This window comes from Bufo bufo, chromosome 1 (genome assembly GCF_905171765.1).
Source record: "Bufo bufo chromosome 1, aBufBuf1.1, whole genome shotgun sequence".
Taxonomy (NCBI): Eukaryota; Metazoa; Chordata; class Amphibia; order Anura; family Bufonidae; genus Bufo; species Bufo bufo.
Window position 1 is genome coordinate 353,378,573 of NC_053389.1, and position 18,261 is coordinate 353,396,833.

Sequence of the window (18,261 nt, forward strand, 5' to 3'; positions counted from 1 at the left end):
AATCAGTGAAGAGAAGACAGCGCTTGCATGAGCGCTGCGTTAACCTTCAACTTTGACCCCTGTCGACCTGATAGTGGTAACCTATCCTGGTCTTTACAGATCACTTTTTAGCAGTATACTTCTAATCATTATAGGCAGGATTAGAATAACAGATTATAGATTACAGGATCCACCATTTGCAACTGATGTCACAACTGATCTACTCCCGCCTGACCTAAGCACAGATCACAGAGCATGCCTAGAAAAATCTTGCATAGAAGTCAATGAGGTCCCCTTCTGTCCATTGTAACTATGGCCCTTGTATCTGTTTTAAAGCATATCTCTAAATGCTGTTGACAGCTCAGACAAGATGGCAGCCCCATTATCATGTCCAGGAAATGGAACAAAAACAAAAATCTACGATTATAAAATTAGAGATTAGGAAAAAAGATTTGTCACTATCTGATTTTTAACTGGAAGAAAGAAAAATTATAGATGAAACATTTCCCTTTAAAGGCTAACTGTTATATTTTCTCTAATTTAATTTTCATATATGATGTTGCTGCTGTGGTGATAATCCATAATCACTAATTATTGTGTCCACATACCATTTGTTTAATAAGATTCCGTCCATAGCAACCGCTCCTCACAAGACTTCTTTCTGACTATATTCTCAAGATGGCCGCCGATGCTCTTACCCTGAGGCTAAGACCTCCCTCCCTAACTACCCAGAATTCATTTGGCTCATCTTGGGAACGCGCAGCTTCTCCCCAACCAATCGGCTTTCTCCAGACTTAAACGCGCCCTCTTCCTCCTGAGTAATCGAGAATATTCTAATTGTGAATTTTTATCGCGAATATTGGCACTATCCCAGTCCGACGGGAGTGCACACGAAGCGTTTGGAACTGCCCACTACTACGTCCTCCGTCTTCTGTATATAGAAGATGGGAGACGGAGGATACATAGCATAGCTGTTTTAGCCGCACCACTGAAATGCCTGGGGGAGGAAAGAACATGCTGCAATTACTAGGTAATTCAATACCTATACAAAAGTATTAACTAAGGTAAACTTGGTCACACCAATCCAATTACATAAAAAAATTACAGTTTAAGACTACAATGGAAGTTACACATTCCCTATGGCTTCACTCTTTATCTCCGTTACTGTAAACTATTTAACAGGAAAACTGATATTGTTGTCAATCAATTCCAGTGCAACCTTCATAACAGCCATTTTGGAAATGTAAGCCCTGTTTGGGTGCTATGGATAATGAGGCCAGTTTTTCAGCTTTCTGTCCCAATATCAATTTACAATACATTATTTTGTATCTGTATCTTACAATATTTTATTTTGTTTTGCAGCAGAAAAAGTTGTATCTGGAGAGAAGTGTGAAAGAAGCTGAAGATAACATTAGAGAAATGCTAATTGCTAGAAAATCAATGTAATGGCAGTGAAATGTTCATATATTGTAGGGTATTAAAATGGCTCTAATATAAGACTAAATGTAACAAATGTGTTTTGTTAAAGTTTTTGAGTTGCACATTAAATGATCATGTTTATGTACATAAATTAACCAAAACCTTTAATCAGACCTTTTTAGGCTACTTTCACACTAGCGTTCGGAGCGGATCCGTCTGATGTTTCATCAGATGGATCCGCTCCGATAAGGCAGACGTTCGCATCCGTTCAGAACGGATCCGTCTGCATTAAAACTTAGAAAATTTTCTAAGTATGAAAGTAGCCTGAGCGGATCCGTTCAGACTTTACATTGTAAGTCAATGGGGGCGGATCCGTTTGAAGATTGAGCCATATGGTGTCATCTTCAAGCAGATCCGTCCCCATTGACTTACATTGTAAGTCTGGACGGATCCGCTCGCCTCCGCACGGCCAGGCGGACATCCGAACGCTGCAAGCAGCGTTCAGTTGTCCGCTCACTGATCGGAGCGGAGGCTGAACGCTGGCAGGCGGGTGCATTCTCAGTGGACCCGCCTCCACTGAGAATGCATTAGGGCAAGACGGATGCGTTCGGGGCCGCTCGTGAGCCCCTTCAAACGGAGCGCATGAGCAGACACCCGAACGCTAGTGTGAAAGTAGCCTTAAATGTCCATATAACGTTTCTTCACATGCTTTAGAAGGACCATACAGTATTGTAATGGGCTGATTTTCTAGTTACATAATATGCTTTAAAGACACGTTTGTCAATTTCAACAATCGGATGAAAGGGGATGTGGATAAAGGCAAGAGGAGTGGGGAGCTTGATATAAATCGCATCAAATACCTGGACTGGCTAATGGTTTGTTGACTGACATTTGATTACCCATTATGGCTAAGGCTAGGTTCACATTGCTGTTTAAAATTCTGGCGCCCAGCAGCAATATTTTGTCTGGCCAATTGCCGGTACTCATACCAGAAACCTGACGACCCCATTGTAGGGAATGGATTATATCCGGCGTTAGCGGTATCTGGTATTCTGTTCCTGTGCCAGAGCAGAATACCAGAATTTTAAACATCGCTGTAAACCTACGCTAAGTCAAGAGAGTAGTCCAAAAAGTTAAAGGGGTTCTACAGTTTGTTTTAACTGATGATCTATCCTCCGGATAGATCATCAGCATCTGATCGGCGGGGGTCCGACACCCGGGACCCCTGCCGATCAGCTGTTTGAGAAGGCAGCGACGTGGCCTTCTCACTGTTTACCGCAGGGCCAGTGACGTCACGACTTGTATCAACTGGCCTGGGTGCGGCTAAGCTACATTCAAGTGAACAGAGCTTAGCTGCGCCCAGGCCAGTGATACTAGTAGTGACGTCACTGAGCCAGCTGATCGGCGGGGCTCCCGGGTGTCTGATCCCTGCCGATCAGATGCTGATTATCTATCCTCTGGATAGATCATCGGTTAAAACAAACTGCAGAACCTCTTTAACCACCTCAGCCCCCATAGCTTAAACACCCTGAAAGACCAGGCCACTTTTTACACTTCTGACCTACACTACTTTCACCGTTTATTGCTCGGTCATGCAACATACCACCCAAATGAATTTTACCTCCTTTTCTTCTCACTAATAGAGCTTTCATTTGGTGGTATTTCATTGCTGCTGACATTTTTACTTTTTTTGTTATTAATCGAAATTTAACGATTTTTTTGCAAAAAAATGACATTTTTCACTTTCAGTTGTAAAATTTTGCAAAAAAAAACGAGATCCATATATAAATTTTGCTCTAAATTTATTGTTCTACATGTCTTTGATAAAAAAAATGTTTGGGTAAAAAAAAAATGGTTTGGGTAAAAGTTATAGCGTTTACAAACTATGGTACAAAAATGTGAATTTCTGCTTTTTGAAGCAGCTCTGACTTTCTGAGCACCTGTCATGTTTCCTGAGGTTCTACAATGGCCAGACAGTACAAACACCCCACAAATGACCCCATTTCGGAAAGTAGACACCCTAAGGTATTCGCTGATGGGCATAGTGAGTTCATAGAACTTTTTATTTTTTGTCACAAGTTAGCGGAAAATGATGATTTTTTTTTTTTCTTACAAAGTCTCATATTCCACTAACTTGTGACAAAAAATAAAAACTTCCATGAACTCACTATGCCCATCAGCGAATACCTTGGGGTGTCTTCTTTCCAAAATGGGGTCACTTGTGGGGTAGTTATACTGCCCTGGCATTCTAGGGGCCCAAATGTGTGGTAAGCAGTTTGAAATCAAATTCTGTAAAAAATGGCCGGTGAAATCCGAAAGGTGCTCTTTGGAATGTGGGCCCTTTGCCCACCTAGGCTGCAAAAAAGTGTCACACGTGGTATCTCCGTATTCAGGAGAAGTTGGGGAATGTGTTTTGGGGTGTCATTTTACATATACCCATGCTGGGTGAGAGAAATATCTTGGCAAAAGACAACTTTGTATAAAAAAATGGGAAAAGTTGTCTTTTGCCAAGATATTTCTCTCACCCAGCATGGGTATATGTAAAATGACACCCCAAAACACATTCCCCAACTTCTCCTGAATACGGAGATACCACATGTGTGACACTTTTTTGCAGCCTAGGTGGGCAAAGGGGCCCAAATTCCTTTTAGGAGGGCATTTTTAGACATTTGGATACCAGACTTCTTCTCACGCTTTGGGGCCCCTAAAATGCCAGGGCAGTATAAATACCCCACATGTGACCCCATTTTGGAAAGAAGACACCCCAAGGTATTCAATGAGGGGCATGGCGAGTTCATAGAAAAAAAAATTTGGCACAAGTTAGCGGAAATTGATTTTTTTTATTTTTTTCTCACAGTCTCCCTTTCCGCTAACTTGGGACAAAAATTTCAATCTTTCATGGACTCAATATGCCCCTCAGCTAATACCTTGGGGTGTCTTCTTTCCAAAATGGTGTTATTTGTGGGGTGTTTGTACTGCCCTGGCATTTGAGGGTCTCCGCAATCATTACATGTATTCTCCTTATATTGAGCATACGGGTAATGAGATTTTTTTTTTTCCTTTCAGCCTCTGGGCTGAAAGAAAAAAATGAACGGCACAGATTTCTTCATTCGCATCGATCAATGTGGATGAAAAAATCTCTGCCAAAAAAAAAAAGGAGGGGAAAGGCGTCTGCCAGGACATAGGAGCTCCGCCCAACATCCATACCCACTTAGCTCGTATGCCCTGGCAAACCAGATTTCTCCATTCACATGAATCGATGTGGATGAATACATCATTGCCGGGATTTTTTTTTTTTTTATATACAAAGTGTTTGCCAAAGCATAGGAACACCGCCACCTCCTCAGCTCATATGCCTCGGCAAACGTATCTTTTACTGCAGAGAAGAAATCTCGTCTTGCAGCGCCGCTTACACCGACTTGCGTGTAATCTGACAGCAGCGCAATGATTCTGTCAGAATGCACATCAGTGCTGCAGCTAGTCGATCGGTTGGTCCACCTGGAAGGTAAAAAAAAAGAGAAAACCAGGCCGCAACACAATAATTTTATTAACTTTGGAAGAGAACATATAAACTTTAACTTTTTGAACTGAACATTAACCTTTTTGCTTACTGGTGTTTTTTTTTTTTGTTTTTTTTTTTACCTTTATAGAACAAACCTCTCCTTCCCCATGGGTCAATGTGCAAAGCGCAAATCGCCCAAAGATGTGGCGAAGTACATTATGCACTTTGTCCCATGTGAAAGGAGACGTTTGCAGCAGCTGTGAGTGAATGGGCCCTAATAGCCCTGTGTGCCTGTCCTGGTGAGATGTGATCCCTATGCTAGGTGTACCTGTGTGTGGTACTTCCGGAAACACTCTCCTAAGCATAGGGCAGGGTGGTCAGGACAGTCAGGACAGAAATAGCGGGTGTCACGCCTTATTCCACTCCTGCTACAGACACGACATCTTTTTCGGGGTGACGGTTGGGTTGAGGTACCAGCAACGACATTGGGGAAATGTCGCTTGTGTAGACGGCTAACTACACTGGTGGATGGGGCCACGGAACCTTCTGGATACAGGAGGTTCTCGATGATCTCTTCCTGGAATTTGAGGAAGGATCGTGTTCTCCCAGCCTTACTGTAGAGAACAAAACTATTATACAGAGCCAATTGAATCAAATATACAGACACCTTCTTATACCAGCGTCTAGTTCTGCGGGAAACTAAATACGGAGACAACATCTGGTCATTGAAGTCCACCCCTCCCATGAGCAAATTAGTCGTGGACTGAGAGGGGCTTTTCAATGACACGGGTTGCTCGCTCAATTTGGATTGTCATGTCTGCGTGAATGGAGGAGAGCATATAAACGTCACGCTTGTCTCTCCATTTCACTGCGAGCAGTTCTTCGTTACACAAGGCAGCCCTCTCCCCCCTTGCAAGACGGGTGGTAACGAGCCGTTGGGGGAAGCCCCGGCGACTAGGTCGCACGGTGCCACAGGCGCAAATCCGTTCTAGAAACAAATGCCTAAAGAAGGCCACACTTGTGTAGAAATTGTCCACATAAAGATGGTACCCCTTGCCGAATAAGGGTGACACCAAGTCCCAGGCAGTCAGGGCAACTGACCGGCTCCAGGGTCTGATCTTTTCCCTCATAGACACGAAATTTGTGGGTATAGCCTGTGGCCCTTTCACAGAGCTTATACAATTTGACCCCATACCGGGCACGCTTGCTTGGGATGTATTGTTTGAAGCCAAGGCGCCCGGTAAAATGTATTAGGGACTCGTCTATGCAGATGTTTTGCTCGGGGGTATACAAATCTGCAAATTTCTGGTTGAAATAGTCTATGAGGGGCCGAATTTTGTGGAGCCGGTCAAAAGCTGGGTGGCCTCTGGGACGGGAGGTGGTGTTGTCGCTAAAATGCAGGAAACGCAGGATGGTCTCAAATCGTGTCCTGGACATAGCAGCAGAGAACATGGGCATCTGATGAATTGGGTTCGTGGACCAATATGACCGCAATTCATGCTTTTTAGTTAGACCCATGTTGAGGAGAAGGCCCAGAAAAATTTTAATTTCGGAAACTTGGACTGGTTTCCACCGGAAAGGCTGGGCATAAAAGCTTCCCGGGTTTGCGGTTATACATTGTGTGGCATACCGATTTGTTTCTGCCACAACTAAGTCTAAGAGCTCCGCAGTCAAGAACAGCTCAAAAAATCCCAGGGCCGAACCGATATGAGCCGTCTCAACCCGAACGCCAGACTGGGCGGTGAAAGGGGGAACTAATGGTGCGGCTGAAGTTGGTGACTGCCAATCAGGGTTTGCCAGCACCTCAGGGATTCTAGGGGCTCTACGGGCCTGTCTGTGCGGTGGCTGCGACGGGGTAACTACTGCACGTGCCACCGTACCAGCTTCAACTGCCCTTCTGGTGCTGGCTACTTCACCATGTTGTACGGCTGTGCTGGTACTAGGTCCAGGAAGGGCTGCGTTGCTGGTGTTATGCCTCACCACGTGATCCGGCAGCGACAGCCCCACTCTGCTGCTCTTGAAGCGGATCCTGCGCAACCTGTGGTCTAGCGACACGGAGCCGGGTACGCCTGGTGCTATCAGGGACCTCAGCCTCCTCGTCCGAACTTTGGGTCAGAGAGCCACTGCTTTCTACAGGTTCATATTCTGACCCGCTAGATTCATCAGATGAGGGTTCCCACTCCTCATCCGACTGGGTCAGAATCCTGTAGGCCTCTTCAGAAGAATACCCCGTTTGACATTTTGGACTACTAAATTTAGGGGTATTCCCTGAGGCTACCCAAGAAAAAAAGCAAGCCTGTCTTACAAATGGGAGGCTAGCGAAGTACCGGAGGCCGCTGCGGTTGATAAAAAATATCAAAACTGATTTTTTTTATCGCCGCAGCGCGAGTAAAGTGAATGTGCAGTGATCAAAAAAAATATATTTTTTGTCACTGCGGCGGGGCGGGCGTGGGTGAACGCACGTGTGGGCGACCGATCAGGCCTGATCGGGCAAACACTGCGTTTTGGGTGGAGGGCGAGCTAAGGTGACACTAATACAATTATAGATCTGACCGTGATCAGTTTTGATCACTTACAGATACTATAAAAGTACAAATGCTGATTAGCGATATGCTAAACAGCGAATAAGTGACTGCGGTGCGGTGGGCTGGGCGCTAACTCACGCTAAACTACCTAACCAAGGGGCCTAAACTATCCCTAAAACCTAACAGTCAATACCAGTGAAAAAAAAAAAAGTGACAGTTTACACTGATCACTTTTTTTCCTTTCACTAGTGATTGACAGGGGTGATCAAAGGGTTAATTGGGGTGCAGGGGGGTGATCTGGGGCTACAGTGTACTGTTGGTGCTACTCACAGTTCAGTCTGCTCCTCTGCTGGATCCAACCGACGAAAAGGACCAGCAGAGGAGCAGACAAGCCATATAACAGATCATATTTACTAATATGATCTGTTATATGGCTTGTGATTCGTTTTTTTGAAAATCGCCAGCCTGCCAGCCAATGATCGTTGCTGGCAGGCTGGTGACGAAATTGTTCTTTAACTTTTGCCGGCCCGCGATGCGCATGCGCGGGCCGGCTCTGACTGAAATCTCGCGTCTCGCGAGATGCCGCACGGATGCGTCCAGGAGGAATGAATCAACCACCTTCCGGACGCATCCGTGCGTTAGGCGGTCGGGAGGTGGTTAAGAAGAGATCAAGCAAAAGCATAACAAAATATAGCAAATGCACTGAATGCTTCTAGAGTTGCAATTGGAAGCATTTAAAGGAACACTGTCAACGCTACCTGGATGTGACAAAGGAAACCATCATCGGCTGCTACCAGATTCCTGTGGCAGGTGGTCAAAAAACAAACAAACTCTTAACTCCACTGATTAATGAGAAAAAAAAGGGGTTGACTGAAATGTAAATATCGCTATTAATCAAAGGTGAATACCGTATGAAAGATTATACAAACCGGATACCAAAAAAGTTGGGACACTAAACAAATTGTGAATAAAAACTGAATGCAATGATGTGGAGATGGCAAATGGCAATATTTTATTTGTAATAGAACGTAGATGACAGATCAAACGTTTAATCTGAGTAAATATCATTTTAAAGGAAAAATACGTTAATTCAAAATTTCACGGTGTCAACAAATCCCCAAAAAGTTGGGACAAGTAGCAATAAGAGGCTGGAAAAAGTAAATTTGAGCATAATGAAGAGCTGGAAGACCAATTAACACTAATTAGGTCAATTGGCAACATGATTGAGTATAAAAAGAGCTTCTCAGAGTGGCAGTGTCTCTCAGAAGCCAAGATGGGTAGAGGATCACCAATTCCCACAATGTTGCGCAGAAAGATAGTGGAGCAATATCAGAAAGGTGTTACCCAGCGAAAAATTGCAAAGACTTTGCATCTATCATCATCAACTGTGCATAACATCATCCGAAGATTCAGAGAATCTGGAACAATCTCTGTGCGTAAGGGTCAAGGCCGTAAAACCATACTGGATGCCCGTGATCTCCGGGCCCTTAAACGACACTGCACCACAAACAGGAATGCTACTGTAAAGGAAATCACAGAATGGGCTCAGGAATACTTCCAGAAACCATTGTCAGTGAACACAATCCACCGTGCCATCCGCCGTTGCCAGCTGAAACTCTACAGTGCAAAGAAGAAGTCATTTCTAAGCAAGATCCACAAGCTCAGGCGTTTTCACTGGGCCAGGGATCATTTAAAATGGAGTGTGGCAAAATGGAAGACTGTTCTGTGGTCAGACGAGTCACGATTCAAAGTTCTTTTTGGAAATCTGGGACGCCATGTCATCCGGACCAAAGATGACAAGGACAACCCAAGTTGTTATCAACGCTCAGTTCAGAAGCCTGCATCTCTGATAGTATGGGGTTGCATGAGTGCGTGTGGTATGGGCAGCTTGCATGTCTGGAAAGGCACCATCAATGCAGAAAAATATATATTCAGGTTCTAGAACAACATATGCTCCCATCCAGACGTCATCTCTTTCAGGGAAGACCCTGCATTTTTCAACAAGATAATGCCAGACCACATTCTGCATCAATCACAACATCATGGCTGCGTAGGAGAAGGATCCGGGTACTGAAATGGCCAGTCTGCAGTCCAGATCTTTCACCTATAGAGAACATTTGGCGCATCATAAAAAGGAAGGTGCAACAAACTATTTCTAAACTTGAGAAACTGGTCTCCTCAGTCCCCAGACGTCCGAGTGTTGTAAGAAGAAGGGCAGATGCCGCACAGTGGTGAAAATGGCCTTGTCCCAACTTTTTGGGGATTTGTTGACACCATAAAATTCTGATTCAACATATTTTTCCCTTTTTAAAATGGTACATTTTCTCAGTTTAAACTTTTGTTCCGTGATTTATGTTCTATTCTGAATAAAATATTAAAAGTTGGCACCTCCACATCATTGCATTCAGTTTTTATTCACTATTTGTATAGTGTCCCAACTTTTTTGGAATCCGGTTTGTAATAAAATGTAACATTTAATCAGACCTCTAAAATAAGTGAGTAGAGATATACAAATTAAATAATATAGATTTTCCCTAGAAAATTAACAATTGATACACGGCTGTATCCAGGTGCACGGCAGCACCAAACCAGAAACTGTATATTTAAAGAACACAATTCTCCTACAACATCCTGGTATAGTTGCTTGCGGTAGTCATTCTGGAGGTTTGTTCAGATGACACTTTGTGTTCTGCTGTGGGGGTAATCCAGTACGGCTTCCTTTAATTGGAGGAACACACAGTAAAGGAATTAAAATCTGGCCCTTGATAGCCCTGAGCACCCGCCCCTAAATAAAAGCACTAGAATGGCCTGTCAAATGTTCCCTACATGCATGTTTCACCTTGGATCATCAGGGCAAATGGCATTGGCTGAAGTCTAGATATGAGATAAGGGGTGTTGTCAAATAAGCTAATCCCCCTATTTTACATATACATATGAACTATTACAGGGCTCACTGTAAAAAACAAAAAAAAAAACAAAGGCACAGATGGAGCCCAGTGGGCACGCCCCAATCCTGCTAAGGGTCTCACCAGGTTTGTTAACATTCATCATGTGTCCCTCTGATTAAAGGAATCCATTTCGGATACCCCCACAGCAGAACAGAAATGGTCATCTAAACAAACCTCCAAAACTACTACTCCAAGTAACTATGCCAGGATGTGGTAGAAGAATTGTGTTCTTTAACCCCTTGAGGACCGGGCTCATTTTCATCTTCAGGACCAGGCCATTTTTTGCAAATCTGACGTCACTTTATGTGGTGATAACTTTAGAAGATTTTTACTTATACAGGCCATTCGGAGATTGTTTTCTGGTCACATATTGTACTTCATGACAGTGGGAAAACTGAGTAAAAAAAAAAAAATTTGTTTATAAAAAAAAAAAATCTAAATTTACCAAAAATATGGAAAAATTGGCTAATTTCCAAATAAAAATTTCTCTACTTTTATAATAGATAGTAATACCTCCAAAAATAGTTATTACTTTATATTCCCCATATGTCTACTTTATGTTTGGATAATTTTGTGAATGCCATTTTATTTTTTGGGGACTTTAGAAGGCTTAGAAGTTTAGAAGCAAATCTTGAACTTTTTCAGAAAATTTCTAAAACCCACTTTTTCAGGACCAGTTCAGGTCTAAAGTCACTTTGTGAGGCTTACATAATAAACCACCCAAAAAATGACCCCATTTTACAAACTACACCCCTCAAGGTATTAAAAACTGATTTTACAAACTTTGTTAACCCTTTAGGTGTTCCACTAGAATTAATGGAAAATAGAGATAACATTTCACATTTTTTGGCAGATTTTCCATTTGAATCATTTTTTTCCAGTTACAAAGCAAGGGTTAACAGCCAAACAAAACTCTATTTATGGCCCTGATTCTGTAGTTTACAGAAACACCGCATATGTGGTCGTAAACTGCTGTACGGGCACACGGCAGGGCGCAGAAGAAAAGGAATGCCATACTGTTTTTGGAAGGCAGATTTTGCTGGACTGTTTTTTGACACCATGTCCCATTTGAAGCCCCCCTGATGCACCCCTAGAGTAGAAACTCCAAAAAAAATGACCCCATTTTAGAAACTACGGGATAGGGTGGCAGTTTTGTTGGTACTATTTTAGGGTACATATGATTTTTGGTTGCTCTATATTACCTTGCCTCACAAAAAGTGTAACAAGAAATAGCTGTTTTGGCACCGCTTTTATTTTTTAGTTTCAATCGTTTTTTATTTTATCAGCACCACGAAACAAAAGACAATGGAGCAACTAAACGTGGACGCAGCCACATGAGACATACGAATGTATGTGAACAAAGTCAGCAAAACTGTGGTCGCAGCCACTATTGAGTGATAGCGGATGCCAATGGTATATCAAATAGGTTAGACACAGTAATAGTATATGTCGACCATAATGCAATTGTGGTACCAAGGCATCTGCGCAGATGCTGTCTATCCGTCGCAATTGCGAGGCAGATTCAAACATATAAGTCAGGAAAGACTAAACATAAAAGAAAAGAAAAGTGAACAATGTAGTCACTAATTTGGTGACCAGCAAACAATTCAAGTAGTAACCAAGAGCTGTGGTAGGCCACAGAGCAAAATAGGGTACAGTGACGCCTAAGAAGAAAGAGGAGAGCAAAGAAAAGGAAAGAGAAAAAACAGAGTAAGTGGGTACACCAGTTGCATCTCCGTTGCTTCAGCAGTCATCTAGAAATCATCCCTCAGGGGGAGTAAAAAGTGCTGTGAGTCTACCCACTCCAAGCCGACTGTCTCAATTTAGTGGGAATAATTGATGAGGGTAAAGAGTATTCATACCTGCAAGTCTGATTGATCTCTTGTATGACTTCGGAAATCGAAGGAGGGGCCAGGTTTTTCCAGTGCCTGGTAATGACCAGTTTGGCGCTAAGCAAAATATGGCCAGTAATATGTCTATGCGGTAGAGAGATTTCGTTAATACCAATGAACAACAAGGCTAGCTCTGGGGAGGGGTCCATTCTATGATCTGTTAGAGTGGAGACAAGTTGGAAGACATTCCTCCAGTATTCAGTAAGGATAGGGCAGGACCAGAGGATATGAAGCAAGGATCCGCCACCTCCACAACTCCTCCAACAATATGGTGATGTAGAAGGGTAGATTATATGAAGTCTCTGGGGGGTAAAGTACCAGTGAAGAATAGTTTTTAGACCAGCTTCATAATGAGTGACACATTTGAAATTTGATACGATAAATCCTATGGCAGCAATCCAAGAATCATCAGGAAAGATCTTGTATAGTTCCCTTTCCCATCTATGGATGGGAGGGGACTTAATAAAAGTAGCTTTATCCCCCAGTAGATCATATAGGTGTCTCGTGGAATGTCTCTTGAAAAGAGAGGGGAATTGAAATAGTCGCAAGACAAATGAGTTGACCTGGGGAGGAGATTGTAGGGTCTTTTGAAAGGAAGTGACGGAGTCTTAAATATGTATAAAATTCAGAGTGAGGCAAAGCAAAGGTACTTTGAATGGTGGCAAAGGGGAGAATAGAGTGGTCTGCCATCACTTGGGAAATAGTGACAATCCCTCTATCTCGCCATGGCGCTAGGTTAATGTCGGGTATGGACAATTCAATAGCACGTGTGGAAGCGATTTTAAATAACCGGGAAGATGTGTCTTTCGATGTGCTATGAATGTTGGTCCAAAGGGCACTGGCATGTGATATTGTAAGGAAAGGATGTGCGGGGGAGGCAGGGCCCCATAACAGATGGATCAAGTAATCTCTAACCGGAACCTGTTTCAATGCATGAGATTCAATCTGCTGCCACGCTTTTTCATTATTGGACGCCCACCATTCCCTAGCAAAGGAAAGGCCTATTGCTATAAAATAATCTTTAATGTCAGGGAGACCTGCTCCGCCAGCACGTTTCCTTCTGTTCAGGAGTTCACAAGCCACTCTAGGCTTAGAGTTTCCCCAAATATATTTGCCCAGCAGTGCTTGAGCTTTTTGAAAGAATGCAGCTGGGATCGGGATTGGAAGGGCCCGAAAAATGTAAGTCATTTTCGGTAAGGTCATCATCTGGAAAGATGCTATCCTACCCACCCAAGAGACCGTCTGCATAGAGAAGCTCGCGAAGTCTGAAGACAGGGTGGTAAGAAGGGGAACATAGTTCCGTGTGTAAAGCAGAGAACAGGGCGAGGTGATCTTGACTCCTAAATAGGAAACCTCTGAACACTGCCAGTCAAGGTCATGACAGGCTTTTAAAGTGGCTACATCAGAGGGCGGAATATTGATAGGAAGGGTCTGTGATTTCGAACTGTTAATTTTATAATATGAGAGGGATCCATAATGGAAGATTACATAGAGTGTGGCTGTAAGGGATTGCAAGGGATTTGTTAGAGTGAGTATGATGTCATCAGCTTAAAGGGTAATAGTGTGGGATCTATCGCCGACCGTAATCCCAGATATGGTGGGTAAGGCTCTAATATGTTGTGCCAACGGCTCTAATGCAAGAATAAATAGGAGCGGGGACAGAGGACATCCCTGTCTCGATCTATTGGTTATTATGAAGGGGTCCGATAGGTTTCCATTGATCCACACTCTCGCCGAGGGATGAGAGTATAAGCTGCTAATGGCATGGATTATCTGTCCTGAAAAACCCATCCATCTGAGAGTAGAAAAAGCGTAATCCCAATGCAAGCGATCAAACGCTTTTTCAGCGTCCAGGGTCACTGCAAGCATAGGGAGGGTATGAACCTCTGCAAAATTGACCAGGTCTACAATGCGTCTGGTGTTGTCAGAAGCCTGTCTTCCTGCCACAAAGCCGGTCTGCTCTGAGTGGATCAAAGAAGGGATCAAGGGAGAGAGCCTGCTTGCAATGAGCTTGGCAAAAAGTTTTATATCAGAATTTAACAAGGAGATCGGCCTGAAATTTTGGGGTATATCAGGTGACTTACCAGGCTTGGGTATCGTGACCACTAGTGCCTCAAGCATGTCATTGGGGAAGGGGTCACCCTCCGTAACTCGATTTAAAAAGATCTAGTAGGTGGGGGAGGAGGTCAGGCAGGAAATGACGGTAATATTCATTCGATAGGCCGTCAGGGCCTGGGGATTTTCCCAACGGTAACGACGAGACTACTTTAGTCAGTTCCTGAGAGGAGATTGGGGCATTAAGGGATTGAAGTTGGGATTCAGTTAGAATGGGTAAAGAAGCTTTGGAGAGAAAGTCTTCTACTAGGGTCGAGTAGTCCTGTGGAAGTGAGGTATGGTCTTTTAAATTGTATAGGGTCTGATAATATAGTTTAAATTGGTCAGCGATGTCCCTCGGGTCTAGCAACTTCGCTTTTGTAACCGGATGAAGCAAATATGGAATTCTGGATTTGGATTGTTGCTTTTTAAGCTGCTGGGCCAAGAGATGCCCCGCTTTATTTCCTTGGGCGTAAAATTTGGATTTCATTCTAAGGAGGGATTTATGGTAATTTTGTAATAGTAGAGCACTCGGTTTATTTCGCGCAACCCGGAGGGAGTTGGAGGCCTGTATTGTAGGGGAGGACTTATTAATATTCTCCAGATCAGCTATCTCTTTCAAGGTCAACGTTATCTCTCTCTCTCTCTGTTTCTTTAAGTTGATGTTCAATTTAATCAGGGAACCTCTCATAAAAGCCTTATGAGCCTGCCATAACACAAAATTACTCGAGACGGAGCCAGCGTTGAATTGAAAGAACTCGCGGAGGTGGGCAGACAATTCCTCCGTGGGTTTAGGGTTGTTAAAGAGAAAAGTGTTGTTTCTCCACACTGGGGCCCTGTGAGATTGATATTGCTCATCAAGAGTGATTGTGATGGGAGCGTGGTCAGACCACTTTATCAGGCCTATATCTGTGGAGAGGGTATGGAGCAGGGAAGTATGGTCAACCAGGAATAGGTCTATTCGAGAATAGGAGAGATGTGGAACGGAGAAAAAGGTATAATCTCTTTCCAGATTATGTTGGGCTCTCCACACATCAATTAATCCCTCTGTCTGCAAAAAAAGAGGCTATTCCCGCATCTGTTTTACGGGAGGGGGAGGAAGAGTCGAGGGCAGATTGTAGGACCGAGTTAAAGTCTCCACAGAGAATCAATTTACCTTGCTTAAGTGAATTAACCTGCCGCGTTACTTTATGTAAAAATGCTAATTGGTGTGAATTGGGGGCGTACAAATTGACAAGAGTGTACACTACATTATTTATGGAGCATACTAATATGACATAGCGGCCAGAAGGGGCTATCTTGGAGGCAATTGGGGTGAATGCTACCGTGTTTTTAACTGCAATAAAAGTACCTCGTTTTTTTCCTGGAGAAGTGTGAGTGGAAGATGTTCGAAAAGAGGCGGTGATGAATTCGAAAGGCGTCAGCTTGGAGAAGGTGGGATTCCTGTACACACTGCACGTCAGCATGGGAAGTCAAAGCTTCAGACCAGAGATAAGCTCGTTTCTGAGGGCAGTTGAGGCCTTTAACATTGAGGCTCATAATCTTAAGACCCATCTCTATGCACAGAAGGTCACCTATATGCTAGGAGAACAACGGAGATACAACTTTAGATCAGTACAATACAAAAATATAAATACAAAATCGGGCAGTAATTCCCCGGGGTCACTGGGGGGATATCAGCCACCCAGGGAGGGAAGGGAAGGAAAGGGTTAAAACAGAAGAAAAAAAAAGGAAGAGAAAAAGCTAGGACAGAGTAGGGTGGAAGACTACTAATCTTGTCACCCGGATAGATTAGGGGCGAAAGTCCAACGCCAGGGCTAACGAGGCAAAAGGACAAGTAGAAGGATGTAGGGGGTCGTACCGGTCCTGTTTGAGCAGTAGGAAAGCAGCCCAATAGTAGAATCCATGTCTTGTAACAGTTCCATCATCAGGTGGGGTTCTATGCACTCAGGATGTCCGTCCCTGTAGGAGTGATGTAGACAAAAGTAGAGTATATGTTCAGGTCTCTGTAGAGGATGGATGAGACGAATGCGAAGCAGGGGGATCCCTTCCAGTGGGTTTTGAGGAGAGAGGTATACACCAAAGCCGGAGGAGTTGCTTTTCCTCATCCAGATTTTTGATTGCGTGAATTTGCCCATTTCTACGGATGAGAATTTTCAGAGGGTAACCCCATTTATAAGGGACATCACTGTCCTGGAGAGCTGTAGTGATGGGTATTAACTCTCTGCGATGTCGAAGCGTGAGTCTTGACAGATCAGTGAAAAGCTTAACCGACTGATAAGGAGCAGGAAGCGGTTGCTTTCTTCGCGCAGCTAACATCATAGCCTCCTTGGTGTGAAAGAAGTGAATGCGTGCAAGGGTATCATGTGGGATGTGTGACTCTAAATGAGAGGGTTTTGGTATTCTGTGGGCCCGATCAATGATCATGTCGGGAGCCGGGATCTGAGGCAGGAGTATTTTCATGAGACCTTTTCAAATATGGTTGCAAATTCTCAGGGGTCACCTCCTCAGGGATGCCTCTAATCTTTATGTTTCGTCTAGAGCGGTCCTCCATATCTGCCAACTTTAAATAGATGGCCTCAATCTGGTCGGCCATGTCATTATGAGCGTCAATGAGCTCGTTTTGGGATGATGCAAATTCCCCCATTTTTATTTCAATATGGTTAATTTTGTCTTCAGCTGTCTGCATTCTTGTGATTACTGGGTTAAGCAGTTTCTCCATGTCAGTGCTGAGGGAGAATTTCAGGGCCAGCAACATGGTTTTAAGAGAGTCTTCAGTGACTAATTTATCAGATGTAGAGAGCCTGTGAAAAGGGTCATCAGGCTGACCAGCGGCATAAGTTTTGCCAGAAAAGTCACTGACCTGCCGTCCAGAGGAATCGGAGACATCCAGATTTGTTTGGTGGGAGTCGCTGAGTTGCGGCCATGCATGGAGGCCAGCGCTGCCAGAGGGAGATCGGGCGCCATCTTGGCCCACATGTGCGGGATCTGTGATGTCGGCAGGGGTCGGAGGAAGAGACGGCTGGGACCCATGGAGGAGGTGAGCTAGCTCTGACTGGTCCGGTGGGGACGGAGAGCGTACCGCAGGTGAAGGCGACGGAGCGCTGAGAGGAGATGCTGGCGGGGATTCAGTCATGAGGCCGGCGCCATCTTTTCCTCTGCCTCTGGTGAAGGAGGAGTCCACCGGTCCGTACTGGAGTTTAGGTAGGGACCTCTTAGATTTCCCCATAGTAGCAAGGGAGGCAGAAGGCAGAAAAATCAACCACCCGGATGATTATAATGCAAGGCTGGCTGAGTAAACGCCGCTGCGGTGCAGGAGCTCCTCTTTCATGCGGCCATCTCGGTCAGCAGCCAGGCCACGCCCTCTTACGGATGCGGAGATAACTAATAGGTATACTTTTTTTTTATTTACTTAAGTTTTACACTAACAGCTTTTTTAAAACAAAAAAAATGTTTGTCTCCATATTTATTTATTTTTTGGGCAATTAGGTAGGGGCTCATTTTTTGCGGGATGAGGTAACTGTTAGAGTGGTACTATTTTGGTGGGCATACGCCTTTTTGATCGCTTGCTGTTGTACTTTGAATGTGTCACCTTACATCACTCAATGTTTTTGGTCACTTCGTTTTCTACAAAAAAATAAATGAAAAGTGATCAAAAAGTCATACACACCTCAGAATGGTATCAATGAAGTTCAGATTACCCCTCAAAAAATGAGCCCCCATACAGCTCCGTACACATAATTACAAAAAAGTTATAGGAGTCAAAATATCGCCCCCACTTTAAATTTTTTTTTTTCTCACTATCAAAGCGCAAGAAAAACTATACATATAAGGTATCGCCAGATTCGTACTGACCTGTAGAATAAAAGTAACCGGTCAGTTTTATCAAATGTCTTCAATTA

At 43.8% G+C, this 18,261-nt stretch overlaps 1 protein-coding gene across 1 annotated transcript in view; it reads left to right on the plus strand.

Moving 5' to 3' along the window:
* PFDN1 (prefoldin subunit 1) overlaps positions 1-1,545 on the plus strand; it is a 47,208-nt gene extending 45,663 nt beyond the window's left edge. The window contains exon 4 of the mRNA XM_040415670.1: positions 1,342-1,545. Within this exon, the coding sequence (XP_040271604.1) occupies positions 1,342-1,425 (84 nt within the window). The 3' untranslated portion in view covers positions 1,426-1,545. The remainder of the gene's footprint in view (positions 1-1,341) is intronic.
* The last annotated feature ends 16,716 nt before the right edge of the window (positions 1,546-18,261 follow it).